The sequence below is a fragment of the Colius striatus genome, chromosome 20 (assembly GCF_028858725.1).
Source record: "Colius striatus isolate bColStr4 chromosome 20, bColStr4.1.hap1, whole genome shotgun sequence".
Classification (NCBI taxonomy): Eukaryota; Metazoa; Chordata; class Aves; order Coliiformes; family Coliidae; genus Colius; species Colius striatus.
The window spans coordinates 8101407-8119243 of NC_084778.1; the positions used below are offsets into that span (position 1 = coordinate 8101407).

The window sequence follows — 17837 nt, forward strand, 5'->3', positions numbered from 1 at the left end:
TCTATGTGGTAAAAATCACTTCATTTTCTTCTCTTTTTTTCTGCCCTTAATTGCTTTGTCTGCATGCAGGGATGGGTGAATGGATGGACACACCAAGGGACACATTTGATCAACAGACTTTACCGACAGCCAGGAAAAAGGGCCAAGGAAAGCAGTGAAAAAGAGTGAGAAAACCCCTAAAATATCCCCATCTGGGAGAGCAACCCCCCCTCTCATGACATAAAGCAGAAACCCAGGCAAGACTGCTCTGGGATCCTTCCACCATCCCACAAGACAGCAGGCAGAATAAACTGTTATTGTAACTGGCTGCCTTTCCCAGGGCTGCCTGTGCTGGAAGGATCCCATCCCAGCAGGACGTCTGCTCTGCCTCACTCTGCTGACAGCTCCACCACTGCTGCCCCACAGGGCTGCCCTGCTGGGGAAGGCTGGTGGAGGTGAAAATCTCGCTGGGGATGGAGGTGTGAAGCTGCTCATCACCTGAGCAGCTGCAGGTGAGATGCAGGAGTGTAAAATCCCCACTGCTCCTGAACTAACCCCAAGGGTTTGTCGTGGTCACAGCCCAGCCCCACACAGCCCCTCACTCACCCCACAGCTCCCGTGGGATGGGGAGAGGAACCAGGGAGGAAAAGCAAAGCTTGTGGGTTAAGAGAAGAACAAGTGTAGTAACTAAACTAACATATAATAACAGTAAGAGGAATAAAGTATAATAATGGTAATGAAGAGAAACCAAACCCAAGGAGAGCCCAGTGCTGCCCAGAGCAGTTGCTCCCCACCCAGTGCAATGCTCCAGCAGCCACCCCCCTCCCAGCTAATCCCAGTGTCTATACTGGGCATGATGTCCTATGGTATGGAACAGCCCTGGGGCTAGTTGGGGTCAGCTCTCCTGGCCATGTTCCCTCCCAGCTCCTTGTGCTTCCCCAGCCCACTCACTAGTGGGGCAGGATGAGCAGAAACAGCAGCCTTGATCCATGTGTTGTCAACTTTCTCATCAGCCTAAACCCAAGTTACAGCTCTGCAGCAGCTACTAGGGAGAAAATTCACTCAGTCCCACCTGAAACCAGGACAGTGTTTTAGCATTATCTGGGATGACAAAACACTCAAGGCCTAATGGTGCTAATGCTACATGATGCTCACAGAGGATACAGTAGCTCTCTACTCACCTCAGCTGTGTATTAAGTTAACCCATACAGCTTTGCCTTTACAGGCAGCCCTGCAGACTGCCCTGTACTTCACCTGGGCTCACCACACACCAGGGCAGGATGTGGCTCTGCTCAGGGAGACTGGAGCCCTCAGTGTGTAGCTAAAAGAACTTGCTGAGGTTGCTTCAGCTTCTGCAGAACAAGTTGGGCTTCAGTCAAAGTCTCACGCTCCAGCTGCTCTGGCATCCCTTTGCTTGCTGGAGCCTGGCTAGGGGGGAAGTCAGACCCACAGGCACCATGTGCTATTGCACTGAGATGAGGAGATAGTGATGCTGCAGAGCTGCCTTTGCTATACACCAATACAGCACCACATAATGAACACCTCAGGAGCCACCCAACTGTATCATAGCAGTGCAGGGGCTGCCCCAGGGCATCCCCAGTGCTGTGGGGCAATTGTGGGCCCTGATGGCAGTGAGAGGAGCTGAGGTGAAGGCGAGGGCTGTGTTGGCCCATGGGGAAGGGAGCACATCAGTTGCTCACACACCTCAACCACCCACATGCAGAAATCACAGCCCTGGCTGGGCACAGCTGTGCAGACAGCACATGAGCCCGTGGGGCCATGGTGACCATGGCTCCAGCCTCATCAAGCCCCTGCCACCCAAGGGAAACAGGAACTCACTGAGCCCCTGCACCCAAGAGAAACAGCAACTCACTGAGCCCCTGCACCCAAGAGAAACAGCAACTCACTGAGCCCCTGCACCCAAAGGAAACAGTAACTAATGGTGCATAACAGAATGGTGAATGGGGCCACACTTTTTTCTGTTGTATCCAGTGCCAAGAAAGGGGGTAATGGACAAAAACTGGAACACAAAAAGTTCCACTTAAGGAAAAACTGCTTTACTGTGAGGTGAGGGAGCCCTGGCCCAGGCTGCCCAGGGAGGGTGTGGAGGCTCCTTCTCGGGAGGTTTCCAAACCCACCTGGACACATTCCTGTGTGACCTGATCTAGGTAGAGCTGCTTTAGCAGGTGGGTTGGACTGCATAATCTCTGGAAGTCCCTTCCAACCCCCATCATTCTATGAAAAAGCCCCTCATGGGTGCAGGTGCTGCACTGGGACCATCCCCATCCTCGTGCCAGCTGGCAACAGCCAAACTGCTTTGCACAACCTGCTTGTGGAGGACACAGCTCTTCCCTGCGGCCTCCATCACTCCCAAAGCCACAGGAGCTTCTCCTCCTGCAAAGGTGGCAGAGCTGGCCCCGGGTGTGCCACGGGTGGGGGAAGCACCTCCAGCCCCCAGCACCTTATTTGCCTACCGCCTGGCAGCTGCCTCTTCCTGCCCGGGTTTGGTTCCGCTGCCCGCGACAGCCGCGCGCTCGGGGCTGCCTCAAAAGGCGGCACCAAGATCAAAGCAACGAGATACAACCCCCACTCCCATGGCAAACACCAGCAGCTTGCTGTTCCTGTTACTCCCCAGCACTCATCTCTGCCCTGTGCTTTGCAAAAGCCCAGTGCCCCTCCTGGCTGAGGGATGCACAGCCCCCAAAGAAGCACCTTTGGAGCCAAGGCAAGTGCTGGGGCTGGTGGCAGCCTGGGGTGGGCAAAGGCTGGCATGTGAGGATGGTTAGCAGAGATTTCAGGGTCAGGAATGGCCTTGCTGTCTTGCAGGCAATGCTTTTAGGGTGAAATGATCCAACCACTTTTCCGGTTGGCACCTGGACACCAGGAATTGCTGGCAATAAAATCCACCTGAGAAATCCCTGGTGTGGGTCACAGGGCTCCCCAGAGCAGATGGGACTCGGACTGACTGCTCACCCTGCCATCATGCTGCTCCTCCAAACCCACCAGCACAGAACCCAGCCCAACACCATCAGTCCCTCCAGGATGATGACAGGGTTCCAGGGGAGAATAAGTGTGTTCAGGCACCCACAGCCCCATTGCTGTGGTCAGAAGGAAGAAGCTATGCCTATCTCAGCACATCAGGGAACGGGAAACACAAGTTACCCTGGATGTGCCCCTCAACAGCAGTGAAACACCAGTGACAATCCAGCCCTGTGGTATCTTCTGTTCCCTGGAAAATCAGCCCGTGTCCATGCTGAAGGGTAAGCAACCACCACCACATCCAGGTAGAAGAAAACAGGGATGAAGATGGGAGTGCAGCATTGGATTGCTGTGCCAAATAAATAAGGAAACCCTTGCTCAGCCCAGCCCAAACTTCCCTTTCTTCTTTCTTTGAACTGGCTCATCCCCCAAAACATTGGATAGCACATGTTTCCCTCCACCACAGTGCAGGGGCCATGAAGTCAGGAGGTCCTGGCACAGGGCCATGAAGCCAGGACAGCCCCAAGCATCCTCCTCCCATGCCATGGTGAAAAGCAAATCATCTCCCCACCAATAAGCCACCTCCTTTTCTTAAGGCTATCAAAACAAGGAGAGAAGATTTTGCTCCTTAAAACGAAGGCACCGCTCAGGGCTGTGGCTCTGGTGCCCACGTGGCATCTGCAACAACAAAGCCTTGGGTAAATTTAGGTGAAAAACCCTGGGGAAATGAGGCTGCCCATGGTTGTCTTTCCTCCCCTAACCCTGTCCCCATCTGTACCCACAGCAGATCCCCAGGATGGTTTTGGGAGTGGGAGGGAGCGGGGCGGAGGAAACTCGTGGCTCCAGCCTGAGATGGATTATTTGAGCAAACTAAAAGCAGTGGTTTGTTCCCTCCTGCACCAACGCAGTGGAAAGAATTTCCAGCTCCAGCTCCCGGGTGGAAAAGCTAAAAATCTGCATTTAAATAGTAACAGGTTTGGGAAAGAAAAAAAAGAGGAGACCAAAATAAGCAAAATAAAACCCCTACAGGAGCTTGGATAAAATAAAGCTTAACCTGGGGTGTTTGGGGCTTGGGTTTTCCTTACTTTTGGGGTTTTTTTCCCAGCTGCTTCTTATCTCTGCTTCAAGCAGACCTTTACTGGAATCTTGGAGAAAGGCAGGGGAGTGACTCTGCCACATTTGGGACCCTTCTGTTAGAAATGCCAGAGCCCCAACCAAGAAGCACACTGCTTCAGTACATTCTATTCTTTCACCCTACAGATATCATTTTACTTCCTCCTTTATTGCCCTAAAACTACTTTTTCAGCTCATTTCCCACTGATACCCCATTGGTGAGATTAAGTAAATAAGTTATTTGTGCCCAGTAATGTTTCTTCACACTTTTGGGCTCTGCTGCAAACTCCTGCCCTCAGATGCTCATCTCTCAGCTGCCCTGCTGCACCACAACTACAATGCCCAGATGCCAACCTGTGTCAAAATCCCTCTGACCCAGCACAGTGGCAGAAAAGCACCAGCCAGGCCAGTGAAAAAAACACTACAGGGAATTTGTAACCCCTCCATGCACAATGGGCTGCCACAAAATGTAATACCATTTTCCTGGCAGGGCTGGGGAAGGGTTTAAGAAACCAAAGAGGTGCCAGGAGCCCTGCAATGCCAGGGCAGCTCAGATGCCAGCTCCTGCACAGCACTGGGCAAAGCTGCACAGCCCCAGCACAGGAGGCTGCAAACACCCAGAGGAACTTGAGAGATGAAAAGGAGGCTGTGCTGAATTCTGCAAGACACGGAGGAGAGCAAGGTGGGGCTGTTTTTAGAGGGAGGGATTTCCTAACATTTAGAGGGGAAAGGGATATTGGGGATGCAAAAAGCAGGTAAGAAAATGAGACTAGAATGCATTTTCAAAAGAGGAGGCATTTGCTACTGGAGGAGAGATGCTGCTCAGGACACAGCACAGGGCTGCTGCAGCTCAGGGAGGGGATAACATCCCCCAAATCTGCCTCCCAGAGCATCTGGTCAGTGTTTACACTGAGTTGAGCCCCTTTGATGAGGCTATGACCCCTGAGGATATCACACTGGCATGGCACTTGAATCAAATGGACAATAAATAGTAAAACTGAAAGATTAGATTAATAAAACACTAACTATAAATAACAATCTAACTCAATCTAACTGGAGTACTCCAGGGGCTGGGGAAGGTGGGGGTGGCTGCTGGTGGCCACATCCAGCAGGGGCTGAGCAACTGAGGTGCATCCCACTGCCAACATCCCTGCTCAGAGGGCATTTCTGCCACCACTTCAGGAGAAGGCAGCCAGGGAAGGACTCACCTTCCCCCCACCCTGCTGTAACCCCACTGGTTTACCCACCTTGCTACATGACATCAAACCTTCCTGCCCCAAACCTGCCCTGGGTGGCAGGGGAAGCACTCACCCCACATCAACCTGGCAGCACAAACAGCAGTAAACTTCCCCCTTTTCCCCCTAAACAGAGGCTCACTTTGCAGCACTCTACCCACAGCCCAGCAAACCATTTGCTTTGACACTTTTTTGGCTCAGCATCTCGCATGTGGCAGGTTCTGAACTGAAGTGTAACCACTATGGACCCTGCCCCTGGGACACCTATAAGAGCTGACCCATGGGGGTTTGCAACATGAAACCCCTCCAAAGCAAAGTGCCCAAACCAATCATAGCAATTAAAGAAGAAAAAATAAGAACCACTAGACACTGCTTTTAAATCCAAACAGCATTTTCTCCCCTTCCCTGCCAAGATGAGGAACCTGCTCACTCTCACCCTTCCAAAAGCTGATGTCCTAATTGGTATGTTTTGATCAATCCTGATCTCACTTTTACCCACACCACTGGACAGGAGCTGGGCTGTGTATTTATAGATCAGGAAAGCCAGAACTCAACACACCAGGTTGGAAGGTGACCCTGCCCCAAGCTTGGGGTTGAAGGGAGCCAACTCCACCCTAAACACGCAGAGGTCTGGAGATGGTGGGTTTGGTGGCTTTTTTCCCCCCAGTTGTTTGTTTTCTGGAGGAAATACCTCTGCCACTGCAAACCTCTGTGAAACTAGAAAGTTTGAATATGGCATCTCAACCCATCTCCCATCTGCTGGTAAATAAAATCAGGCTGACTGAACGTGTCAGTGGCTCCTCAGGGCATCACATCCTCCAACCCTAACCTACATGGGTGCTAATTGGGTTGAAAAGCAGCTCATTAACTCAAACTGAGATGATTATTGTGGATTTTCTTTGCAGAACTCCTTGCCCCAGCTGATCTGGCTGTCTTCCTTTCCCCCCCTTCCCCATTTGCTTTTTCTAGGATCTGTTCTCAGAGCACTGTCTATTTTCAGCAATCCTCTTGGATGGGTTTTCATGGAAAATGAAGTCTACACTGCTCCTAGTTTAGATTATCTCAGAAGCAAAAAATTTCTGTAGGATAGAAAAGATCTGTTCTTCTGGATGGGAAAAAAAAAGGAGTTGGACAATTAATACTTTTCATGGATGAACTCTCTGGGGATCACACATCTCTGTGTAGTTGAAGCAGTTCCTTTCCTGGAGTGAGATACTCAGAGATCCTTGGAAACATGAATCCCATCTAGGCTTTTTCCATAATCTTCTTCCAACTGTGGATATCTCTGTGTGTGCCTGGAAGTATGGAATATTTTATGTAGATATATGTAGATATTTAGATGTATTTGTGTCATAAAGGGGTGAAGGGAAGAATAACTGGAATTCCAGCTTTTATCTACAAAAGATGAGCCGCAGCACAGGCAGGAGCCAGCACTGCAGAGCAGCCCCATCTCCTCCTGAGTCACTGCACAACTCCCCTCCAGAGGGGAGAAGATCAAAACCTTTCTGCTTCTCTGGTGGAGTTTCCATTTTCCTGCCAGCCACACAAGTCCCTGAGCTCCAAAACATGCCCAGAAACCCTAAGGACACGGTGCCCCAAGGGAAACCCTCTGTGGTGACCAGAGTGGGAGGTCCAGGGACAACACAGCTCCATCGCTTCCCTTCTCCCACCCTGCACTGAGGCAGCCTTTTTTAGTTTTACTTTTCCACTCACTCACCACATTTTCCTTATTTTAGACCTTCTGTTGACTTGGAGGTTGTAAAATGGAAAAAGTCAAGTGCAAACAGGCAGGTAAAGGGATGGTTAGCACAACCCCTGCTGCCCATCTCCCAGGGATGGGACCTGCCTGCTTGGCCAAATCCAGCCAAGCTGATGTTTCAGAGGGCAAATCCCTGGGGATTTGGCTGTTGTTGGAGGGGATGGAGTCACTGCTCAACTAATGGAGTTCCTCATCTCTGTGCTTTCACTCCCTGTAGTGAAGGAATCAGAAGAGAGAATCTCCTCCACCCACACACTCCTCCCAAAAAAAGACTTGATTTTCATCAGCAAATGCAAGAAAAACTGTTTCCAAACCAGAAGAAAAATAAAACCACAACAAAACCCCATATAATAAAGCAAATATATCCCACACAAAACACAACCCTTGCACTGGCTGTGAGCGTGGCTCTGCAAGGACCCCAGGGGATGCCTCTAATAAGATGAGGGGGGGAAAAAAGGACTTGATGAGGACATTGGGACTGATGTGGGCACAAGGGACAGCTCTTCCAGCCAGCAGTATGGCCTCAGCTGGTGACTTTAGGGATCAAACCAGAGGTGGTTTCACCAGATTGGGGCAAAACCCCTCAGGACTGGGCACCGTGTCCTGAAGCACTGCCGTGGCTGCCTCAAGGCCGCATGACACAGCCCTGCCCTGTGCTCCCAATTAACTCACATCCCTTCCCCGCCTCTCCCCACACCGCTGCTGTAAAATACACAGTGGCTAAATAGCAGGAAACACCCAAAGCAAAAAATACCATGGACAGGAACCCAGGGGCACAGGGGACACACAAGAGCAAGAAGCGGATTTCCTCGCCAAAACACCGCAGCTCCGATGCTGAGGCCGGGCCAGGCCGCCAGCGCCCCGTCACAACTCCCTCAGAGCTTTCACCCTGCAGCATGGGCCTCAAAAGGCATCTTTTTGTTGTTTGGGTTTCATTCCTTCCCTTAGAGATGTGTATATCATTTCCAAGGGGACACATGTACACATATGATCGTTAATGGGTTCACATGGGAGCGCAGGTGATAAAGCCAAGGCCTGCACTGGCACATGCAGCCAGTTGCTGAACAGTCAGATTTTAGGAGGATCTTGATGTTGGGAGCAGAGACATCTGCACTTAAGGGCACTGTAAGTCTGGGCTTCAAAAAAGGTCCAAAAGTTCTGATTTCAGCCACTGCAGGTCACAAGGAGAGGCCACGGCATGGCCTGAAGCTTGAGGATGTGTTAGGTCAGGCAGTGCATGGGCACAGACCCCGTCCTGGGAGGCAGACAGGACTGCTACCAAACCACCTTGGCCTTCCCACCTCTGTGGGTGAGAAAGAGAAAAGGCTTTCAGGGAGTGATAACAAGCAGCCAAACCTCAAAACCTGGGAGGTTCCCACAAAAAAAAAAGAAAGAAACCAAAACACACAAACCTGCAAATACTAGTTACAGACACCAGCTTAACTGCTGGAAAGGATTAATTCAGCTTCTCTTCAAAAGATCAACACTTTGGACCCAAAAATCCAACCCTTCTTTCATGAGGCGAATGGCTCAGCTCCAACAAGTCGCCCACCTTGGGAAAGACTCATTAGCATGAAGTGCATTAATCCTGACAGGAATAAAGAGCCTCCCATCCCAGCACCATTCATCACCCCCAGCAGGCTCAGGGCTGGGATGCTGGCAGCTGCCTGCAGCCCTGCCTGGGAGGGGTTAAACCGCCCACAGAGGAGCCTCCGGCGCGTGCTAACGTCATGGAAATACTCAAGTAACCACAATTTGCTCTCTTGCTTTTTGGCTCTGGTTCTTCAACGTTTCTACACTTCCAGCCCAGATCTTCACTATCTGTTTCCCAGCAAGGTAAGTGGTACAAGCAGCAGCTCAACCCAGCAGTCAAGCACGGGTTTTCACACAGGTTACTGTCACAGCTTCTGCCTGCAACACTGAGGTATAAAAAAAGGTGCCTGAGTCACAATATTAGGGGGGAAAAAATAACATGAGATGCACAATAATAAATGGAGGTGGGCTGGGAGGTTGGTGCTTTCTGGGTTTTGCTGGGTATTAACATTGCACTGGGTTGGACTGAGCACCACACAACCCAATTCTGCTGCTGCTTGCCCACCTAGCCCACACACAGAGGTTGTGGGCCCCTCTCCTCCGTCTCTCCACTTTTCCCAGTCCTTCCCAGCATCAGCTGTTTCTCCTGCCTGAGGTGTACTGACTGAGCAGGAAGGGCTGCCTTTACCCTATCTGAGATGCAATGGGAGGTCATCTGTGAGTGCCATGTAAGAATCAGGGGAAAGGGAGGGGAAAAAAAAGGGGGAAGGAGCAGAAAGGAAAAAAAAGAGAAAAGAAAAGCAAAAAAAAAGGAGAAAACTCCATCCCTCTCCTGACAATCACAACCCATTTTAACATCTTCACTCTCTGAGGCCATAAGGAGCAGCAACACTCCTGGAAAATACCAGCCCAGTGTCTTGGCTCCCAGTCCTCATGTCACTCTGGACCACTCTGCCAGCCAGCCACTAAACTAACCCACAACAAACCCACCAACCCAGGATACAACATCCTCTCCTTGGCACCATGGCTGGTTGGGATTAGTTGAGCAAGCCAAGGGACCGAGCAGGGAGCACTACCCCATGTGCCAGAGCTTCCTGGGAGCCCTTTCTTTTCCCAGGGCAAAAGAAAATAAATAGACATTTTAGAGCATCCTTGAAGTGTGGCTTAAGTGCTGCTCACAACATTTAAATAGTCCTGAAAAATGTTAACAGGGATGGGGCATCACTGACCCACTCAGTGAGCTCTGTGTACCCAGGTTGTGCCTGGTCCCACACAGCAATGCCTCACAGTGGGGAGGCTTTGCCCAGGCGTGGGGCTAGAGGACCTGGACAGGAGCCACAGAGTCCAAACAATGTCTGGCTCATGGCTTACAAAGAATTACCCTAAAAAAATGCATTTTGGAGGGGCATCAGCATGCCATGGAGGAGAAAAATGACAGCTGGCTGGGTGCACTAGAGGTTCAAACACCTGAAAAAGCACCAAACTGTCTCATTTTCCAGAACCATGACAATGGAAACACCTCAGGGCTCTGTGTGGTCCCACCAGCCCCCTCAAGTATCTGATGCCTTTGGACATTCAGTTTGGATCCTCCCTGCAAGTCACAGGAGGGCCACAAGAACACTGCTCTTGGGGGAGGTTCTGAGGGTCAAGCAGGTCAGCTGTGCCCACCCCAGCCCTCAAGAGCTTCACAAGGCAGCTGCCACCACCAGAAAAGAACAACCATTTGCTTTCAGCTGCCCAATGCTAGATGTGCTCAGCCCTGCTTCATGCCAGCACCTGCAGTTCTGGGCACACAGGAGGGAGGACTCGTGGGCACCCATGCCAGCAGCATTACATGGGCTGTGGATGTGCCAGCACAGACCTGAACTGCAGGACACGGGTGATTTAGCAGCAGCCAGGAGCCTCCTGTTTTCACACTGTGCCTTTTGCAGGAGATGATGAAATGCAGAGCAACAAGGCAGCAGCTTGGATGCTTCTCAAACATGAAAATCCTCCTTGGTAGGAAGGAAGCAAAAGCAACACCAGGAGTTGAAGGATGCTTTTTACCCAAGAAAAAGGGGTTTTGAGAGGAAGCTTTGTACAGGAAAAAACACTTCACTTGCAACATAAACATAGAGATTATTTATCAGAGATTCACCCTGGAGGGAGATGACCACAGAAATGCAGCTCAGTGGCTTCAAATCAGATCTGGCAACTAGAAAAGGCTTAAAACACGCAGGAAGACCACCAAAAAGGTCAGGAGCAGACATGGCCACAGTGAGACTGCTCTGGGTTGGCCAAAACCACTCAGCTGGAATAAGGAGATCCAAATAGGCACCTGAGATGCTGGGAATGGGATTTAGCTGGGGGAAGGGGGAGGTATTTTGCTGCTAATGGTGTTTTTGGAGGGCTCACTCCAGCTCTTTTCTGGAAAACAGCACATCCCAAGCCAGCACCTGGGCACATTGCATCCAACTCCTCCTACACCCAGTGTTTTGTGGCATTGGCTTCACCAGTTTTCAACCAGCAATGCTACAAAAATATGAAGCAAATACCTCTTGTGCTATTAGGGGAGGCCAACCTTAGGGGTCTACACACAAAATCCCTTCCCCTCAGCACAGGCTCTGCCTCTCCTCACCCTCTAAATTCCACCCCTCCAGCTCCTGCAGCATTTTAAGAGCAGACATCAGGTATTTTTCTGAACGTTGGCTTTGATCCATCCTGTTTTTCAAGGTGGGTAAGCTCAGGGGTCACCTCACAGGACAGCACAGGGATGAAAATCCTGGAGCTTCCTCTTTTCCAATTAGGAAAATTTTGTGTAGTCTCTTCCCCAAATTTAGAAGCACTCGCAAGGTTTGAATGTCTCAGCATTTCTCCTAAGGGAAAGGTTTTAGTGGAGAAGGAGGAGGAAGAAAAAAAACCCCAAGCCCAGTCCATAGCATGTTTGTGAATCAGCCTGTGAAGCGTGTGTTTCGGGGGTGGAAAAGGTGGGCGATGCGCAGAGGAACAGAAAGCAGAGTTAGATGAGTCAGAAAATGCTGCTTTTCCTCTCCTCACCAGCATCTCAAATATTTCAGCATGAAATAGACCTTTTTCTTTCTATTTTTTCTTATTGTCAAGAGAGTGCTGGAGTGTAACCTTGGCTGGTTAGCAACCGGCAGCAGCTGAGCCGACGGTGAGCCAGAGCACACGCGTGTGCTGAGGGACAGACACACACGTGCACACACAGCCCTGGGGACAGCCTGGGAATAAAGCAGAGAATCAGAACACTTGGAAAAGACCTTTAAAGATCATTGAGTCCAACTCCTCAGCTCACACTGCCAAGCCCATCGCTAAACTAAACCGTATTGTTCAGCATCTCATCGATGTGTCCTTTGAGTATCTCCAGGGATGGGGACTCTGCCATTTCCCTGGGCAGCACATTCCAGTGCTTAATAACCCCCTGGGTGAACAAGTTCTTCCTCATCTTCAATCTAAACCTCTCCTGGTGCAACTTGAACCCATTTCTTCATGCCCTGTCATTTATTACTGGAGAGAAGAGATCGACTGCCACCTCACAGAGTGATCATAGCACCTCACAGAATGATTTTATCTCCCCTCAGCCTCCTCCAGGATGAACACCCCCATTCCCTCAGCCCCTCCCCAGCATCCTTGTGCTCCAGCCTTTTCCCCAGCTCTGCTGCCCGGCTCTGGCCACACTCCAGCCCCTCAGTGTCTTTCTTGTAGTGAGGGACCCAACACTAAACACAGCCCTCAAGCTGCAGCCTCACCACAGCCAAGCACAAGGGGACAATCCCTGCCCTGCTCCTGCTGCCACACCAGTGCTGATACAAGCCAGGATGCCACTGGCCAGCTGTCAATTAACACTCCCAGGTCCTTTTCTAAAGAACAGCTTTCCAGCCCCTCTGCCCCAGCCTGGAGTTGTTGTAGCCTAAGAGCAGGACTCAGCACTTGACCTTGTTGAAACTCATGCAATTGGCCTTGACCCATCACTCCAGCCTGGTCAGGGCCCTCTGATAAAACCTAAATGGCTTTTGATGCTGTTTCTAGCAAAATAAGGGTTCAGATATATGCTCACACCAGAGCAGAAAGCTCCTCATGAGTGAGGCTTGATGGGTTTCAGGAGAACAGTAACAAATCACAGGCTGGATCTGGGCTCGGGGATGACTTCTCCTCCTGCCCAGGTAGGCTCGGGTACACACATGCCAAAATACACATAATTGATCCTGAAAATCAAGCTTATGGACGTGAAGAGGTGCATATTAGAAGAAAAGCCAATTTACTCCTAGGTTTGAGCTCACCCAGTGCTGATGATGGCTTGAATAAGACTGAAACCAGCCACCCCATCAATACTGTTATCACTGCACCTCACAGCGAGGCACGGGAGGCTTTGAAAAGCATCACGTATCACTTTGGGGGCAGCTCCTGGAGCAGTGAGGGCAAAGGAGAGGATGGGTGAGAGCCTGGGGAGGGCTGAGAGCAGCATCCCATCCTGCCCAGCAGCATTTCCAACCTCAGCTGGCAGGAGGGCTTCTCCTTCAGAGGGTGAGGAGATGAAATGCAAGAAGAGATCAACGCCCCTATGCTGCAAACAGCCGAGCATTTGACTCCGCTGACATTCACAGTCCATTTAGGTTACCGATGAAGCAAATAAAATTATGCATATGCATTAACGTTGGCAATATCCTGCCTGAAATGTATGCTCATTTACACACAGCAATCCATTTAGAAGACAGAAATCACAGTTATATTTAAAACAGAAAATCATTTGACTGGCTGTGGGGTGACTCCAGGTTACATCTGTCATTCCTCGACAAAACCAAAATCATTTCAGGGTGAATCGTGCTTCTGGGTTTAGATCTAGAAAGGAAAATGTTTCCACCCCTGTATCTTCCTGCTCAGCCTATGATAAAAGAGATGCACTTATTTGTTTGCTCTTGGACTTCTACTTGAAATGTTGTGGTCTAAAAGTAACCTGTGGAGCACCTGCCCCCGGCACACACGGAGCATCTGAAGCACTTCTAAGTTCAAACTGACTTTGGAGATTCAGGTGGCTTTCAAGAATTGCCATGGTGAGACCTAAACGTTCTGGAGCTTCTCCAGTTTCCTTGGCAAATGAAATGGCCATGCTGACAGCACCACTGACAGATCTGAAACTAAAACAAGAGCTCTTCCTAACAGAGAAATATCTTCTTCCAGCCCAGCAATCTAGATCTCACCGTTTGTCTGCCAAACCTGGAGATGTTAAATAAGCTGTATTGCTCTTTCTTGCCTCTTGCAAACATAAATGTGAGCATTGGAACTGAAAAAGCAATTTTAGGCTTCCAAAGAATAACCTCTGCAAAATATACACATATCTTTTAATATAAAGTATGACGACAGCCACTGGTTCTCCCTGAACACTGAAGCTTGTTGCAGCTCATATTTTTGAATGCATGAACACAATAATAACAATAAAAAGCAGATGGCAGCTCTCTAAAGGACGTCAGAAGGCAGTTTTTAAGAAAGATGATGTGTTTTGGATTGTGATTCATGCCCACACTGGCAGTTTGATTTCAGGTTCAGAAGAAAATGAATGAATGCGAGACAGGAGGGTGCGAAAATGAAACTAGCTGGAGCTGAAGGCTTGCTCTGTGCTTCAAACCACTTCAGGTTTGAGTTTTCTTCCCTCTTCTGCACAAGCTGAAGAGAGTCAAACTGCCCTGCACTTCCGCTGACAGAGCTTAATTTAAGCCTAAATTAAACCACAATTTATTACAGGCCATCTTCCCAACCCATGCTCTGAGCCCAGCCCTCAAGCCCCTGCACCCACAGCAGCTCTCCCATACAGGCACCCAGAGGTACACCAGTGCAGTCAGGGGGTTCAGCTCCTGCTGCTGTGACACAACCTGCAAGTTCTCACCATGCTGGGGAAAAAAAAAGGCTGTTTGCTTAATGTCAAGCAAAGCAACCCCACAGGGTACCACTCTGTGATTTTCAGCTGTGCTAACCTGGGTATATCTCACCCACACCACAAGAAAACAAAAACACTGCACCAAAAATCACCCAAAAAACCTCAGAAAGCTTCAAAATCTTCAGCCATGTTTTCACTGATGGTAGCACTGGCCACAGCACTGCTCTCACACTGCTGTGTTGTACAGGACATGCAAAACTCTGCTCAAATTGAAGGTGAAAGCTGTAGGACATCCCAAAGTCAAACGCTCTTGTGAATCAACAGCCTGCAAGAACCCCAACACTGGGGTGTTGGGAAGCAAAAGCATAGAGAGGCAAGTACAAAGCCATTGCTTGCTGAAGGAGAAGCACAAAGGAAAAAACACCTAAAATGACAAACTAATTGCCACTGCTTTGCACCTACGTCATACCTTGGAGCTACCTTTTTCAAGGCAGAAAGCTCAGTGCCACTGAGCAGCCAATGTGCCTGACTCAGCCACGATGATTCACTTGGGCAAACAGGAGGATGAAGGCACAGAGAGCCCTGTGACAGAGATGCCTGCAGGTGACACATTGGTGCACAGCACAGACCCTTTCTACAGCCCAGCATTCCCATATTTCCTCCTGTGAGGCCAAGGGACACAGCAGAAACCTTGGAAGCAATTACACCTTAAAATCAGCCCTGGGTGTTACGGGTGTATTTCCCATTTAGTCCCTAAAGCAGAGGGATTGCTCTCCTCCTGGCTAACCTAACAGGTCCCAGCTGCCCTCTGCCAAAATCAGGTCAGAGGAGGGCAGGTGTGATGCTCCACTGCTCACAGCTTGTGCAGAGTGCTCTCCAGAAGAGCTCTCAACCGGGCTCTGAGTACACTGACTCAGGAATGTGGCACAAGCCACCTGTACAGGGAGCACTGGTGGGATAGGGGACCCTAAGCAGAGCCCAGCACAGCTGTCTGCTCCTGGCAGGGTTTGTCTGGATGGAGGCACAGACTCTGACCCCACCTAACACAGCACTCCCGATGAATAAAGACACAGACAGTAACCCTGCTACCATCTACTTGGGCCTTCCTTAGCTTCATCCATGAGGATAAGTGAAAAGCAGATGTCACAAGCTCCAAACCCAGGAGAGTTTACGTACTTATTTCCTTGTACAACTTCAAGAAAAGACTTGTTACTCCAAAGCATTGCAACAAACTCACCCTAAACCACTCCTGTTTCCTTCTACAGAGTGAAAAACCAACCCACCTACAGCCAGAACAATCAGAATCACTATTTACCCGGTAGGTTCAGGCAGCCCAGCCAGTCCCTCCCGTGCACGTTGAGGGCTTAGAAAACACGAGTTTAAAAATTCCCTTTATCAAACCCAAGAAGATGCCCAGCTGCTCAGAGAGGGTTCCCCGGGTCAGCGGCACACAGCGAGGCCGGGGCATCCCCCATCACCCTATCTGCCCCTGCCACCCCTTCCTCTTCCTCAGCAGCAGCCACGGCCGGGAACGGGGTGTCCCCGTTGCAACACCCCTCGCGTCGATTTTGGAGCTTCCTTCCTTCACTCACAGGCAACGGGGGAACTTCCCCCTCTCTTTCCTGACGACATTCCCGTGTCCATCGTCCCCTCCACCCCTCCCGCCGCCGCTTTCACACACTGCCAGAGGAATTGATACTCCACTAACGGCCAGCGCTGCCCGGCCGCCCGTGCCCCCGCTAATTAGCCCTTAAACCAAGCCGGCAAATATTCCCTTAATCAACAGGTGTCCTGCGGGTAACTCCCCCAGAGCAGCTCCCTGGTCTCGGCAGGGAGCGTCCCGATGAAGGGTCCCCCCGGCCCCGGCGAGATGCCGGTGTCCGCCGCCCCGTCCCACCTCCGCCGGCTGCTCCGTCCACCCCCGACGGTCACCCCGCGGTACCCCCGCACCCACTAACCATTAGGGCCGTACTTCTCCCGGTTGCGCCGGACCTGCTCCGGGCTGAGCCCGCAGCTCTCGGTAACCCCGAAGCGGCGGAGAACGTCGAGCACCGGGAGGCTGTGAGCCGCCTCCATGCCCCGGCGACGGCCCGGTCCGAGGGGATGCTCGGCGGGGGCGGCTGGAAGCACACGGGGCGCCGCTCGCCCGGCGCTGCTCCGCACCTCTCGGGCCGCCGCGGGAAGGGCTCGGGCCGCCGGACCCGCCTCCTCCCGCCGGCACCGCCCCGGGGCCGCCCCCGCCCAGCGCCGCCCCCCGCGGGGCAGCCGCGGCCACCGGCATCGCGACGGGGCGGCAGCGGAGCGGAGCGGGGCGCCGCTGCTCTGCGGCCCCCTCCAAGCGTGTCTCTTCACCCCCCGCCCAATCTATTTAAACATCCTTTCCAAACTTCGGGGCAGAGATGCCGGCGGGCAGGGAAACGCGCTCGCCCGACGGGAACCAGCCGCAGCCTGCTGGTTGCTCGTTCAGGTGCTGGCAGATATGAAGGGGGCGAGGGAGGGTGTTGCTCAGGCTCTGCCCGGGCAAAGCGTGGGCTGCGCGGGGTCCCGACCATCGCCCCTCTGCCCGCTGGGCATGTCCCAGCCCCGCTCCTGCCGCCTCGTGTCCAGGTACCTCTGCGGGATCGGAGGCAGTGGCCGGTGGCAGCGGGAGCCCTGGGATCCCGGCTCACTGCCTGACACTTGTTAAAGCCGCTACCGCCACTGTCCCCATGGCTGTATCGTATCCGGAGAGAGTGAGCTGTGCTGCGCCGCCCTCGCCTTCAGAGACGTGGAAAGCGAAATGACACGGCAGAAGGAGCCAAAACACTTCACACATAGCACAACCTGAGCATCAGCCTCAACGTGTGCGTCCCGGCCATCCCAGGGCATCACACTTCACGCTGCTTAGTGCTGCTTGGCTCCACATCAGAAGGCAGAGCGTCCGTATCCGAGCAAACGGGCTCATTCTGGAGGCGCTTGTGCTCTTGCAACGATCCAGCACAGCAGAGCTGGCTTTAAACCCTCTTGCCACCCCATTTAACCAGGTCCTCCGTCCCCTTCGTGCTCGGCTCAGAAGGGCCCAGCTCCCTCTTACACAAGTCCTTTACATCACTCTTGCAACACTTGCTCACAACACGCCACTTAAATGACACTTTCTGGCACCAAAACGACCGTTTCCAGTAGATTTCGCCGTGCTGCAGAGACCAGCAGCAGCAACACGAGGAGTTAGCCCCATTTGGAAAAGGAAGGTTGCCCCCAAAATCCATGGGTACAGCCCAGCTAAGGGTAACGACCCCTCCCCACCAGTCTGCATCTTCCACGTAGTGCACCTAACTGCGCTGCTCACTGAAGGACCAGCTAAATCCTGTTTCCAGGGACTGTCCCCATG

General features: G+C 51.7%; 1 protein-coding gene across 2 annotated transcripts in view; it reads right to left on the reverse strand.

The window, feature by feature from the left end:
* The window catches only part of ATP2A3 (ATPase sarcoplasmic/endoplasmic reticulum Ca2+ transporting 3), a 59028-nt gene extending 42373 nt beyond the window's left edge, over window positions 1–16655 (reverse strand). For both annotated transcript variants that reach the window (XM_062012123.1, XM_062012122.1), the window contains exon 1: window positions 16429–16655. In XM_062012123.1, the coding sequence (XP_061868107.1) occupies window positions 16429–16546 (118 nt within the window). In that variant the 5' untranslated portion in view covers window positions 16547–16655. The remainder of the gene's footprint in view (window positions 1–16428) is intronic.
* Between the last annotated feature and the right edge of the window lie 1182 nt (window positions 16656–17837).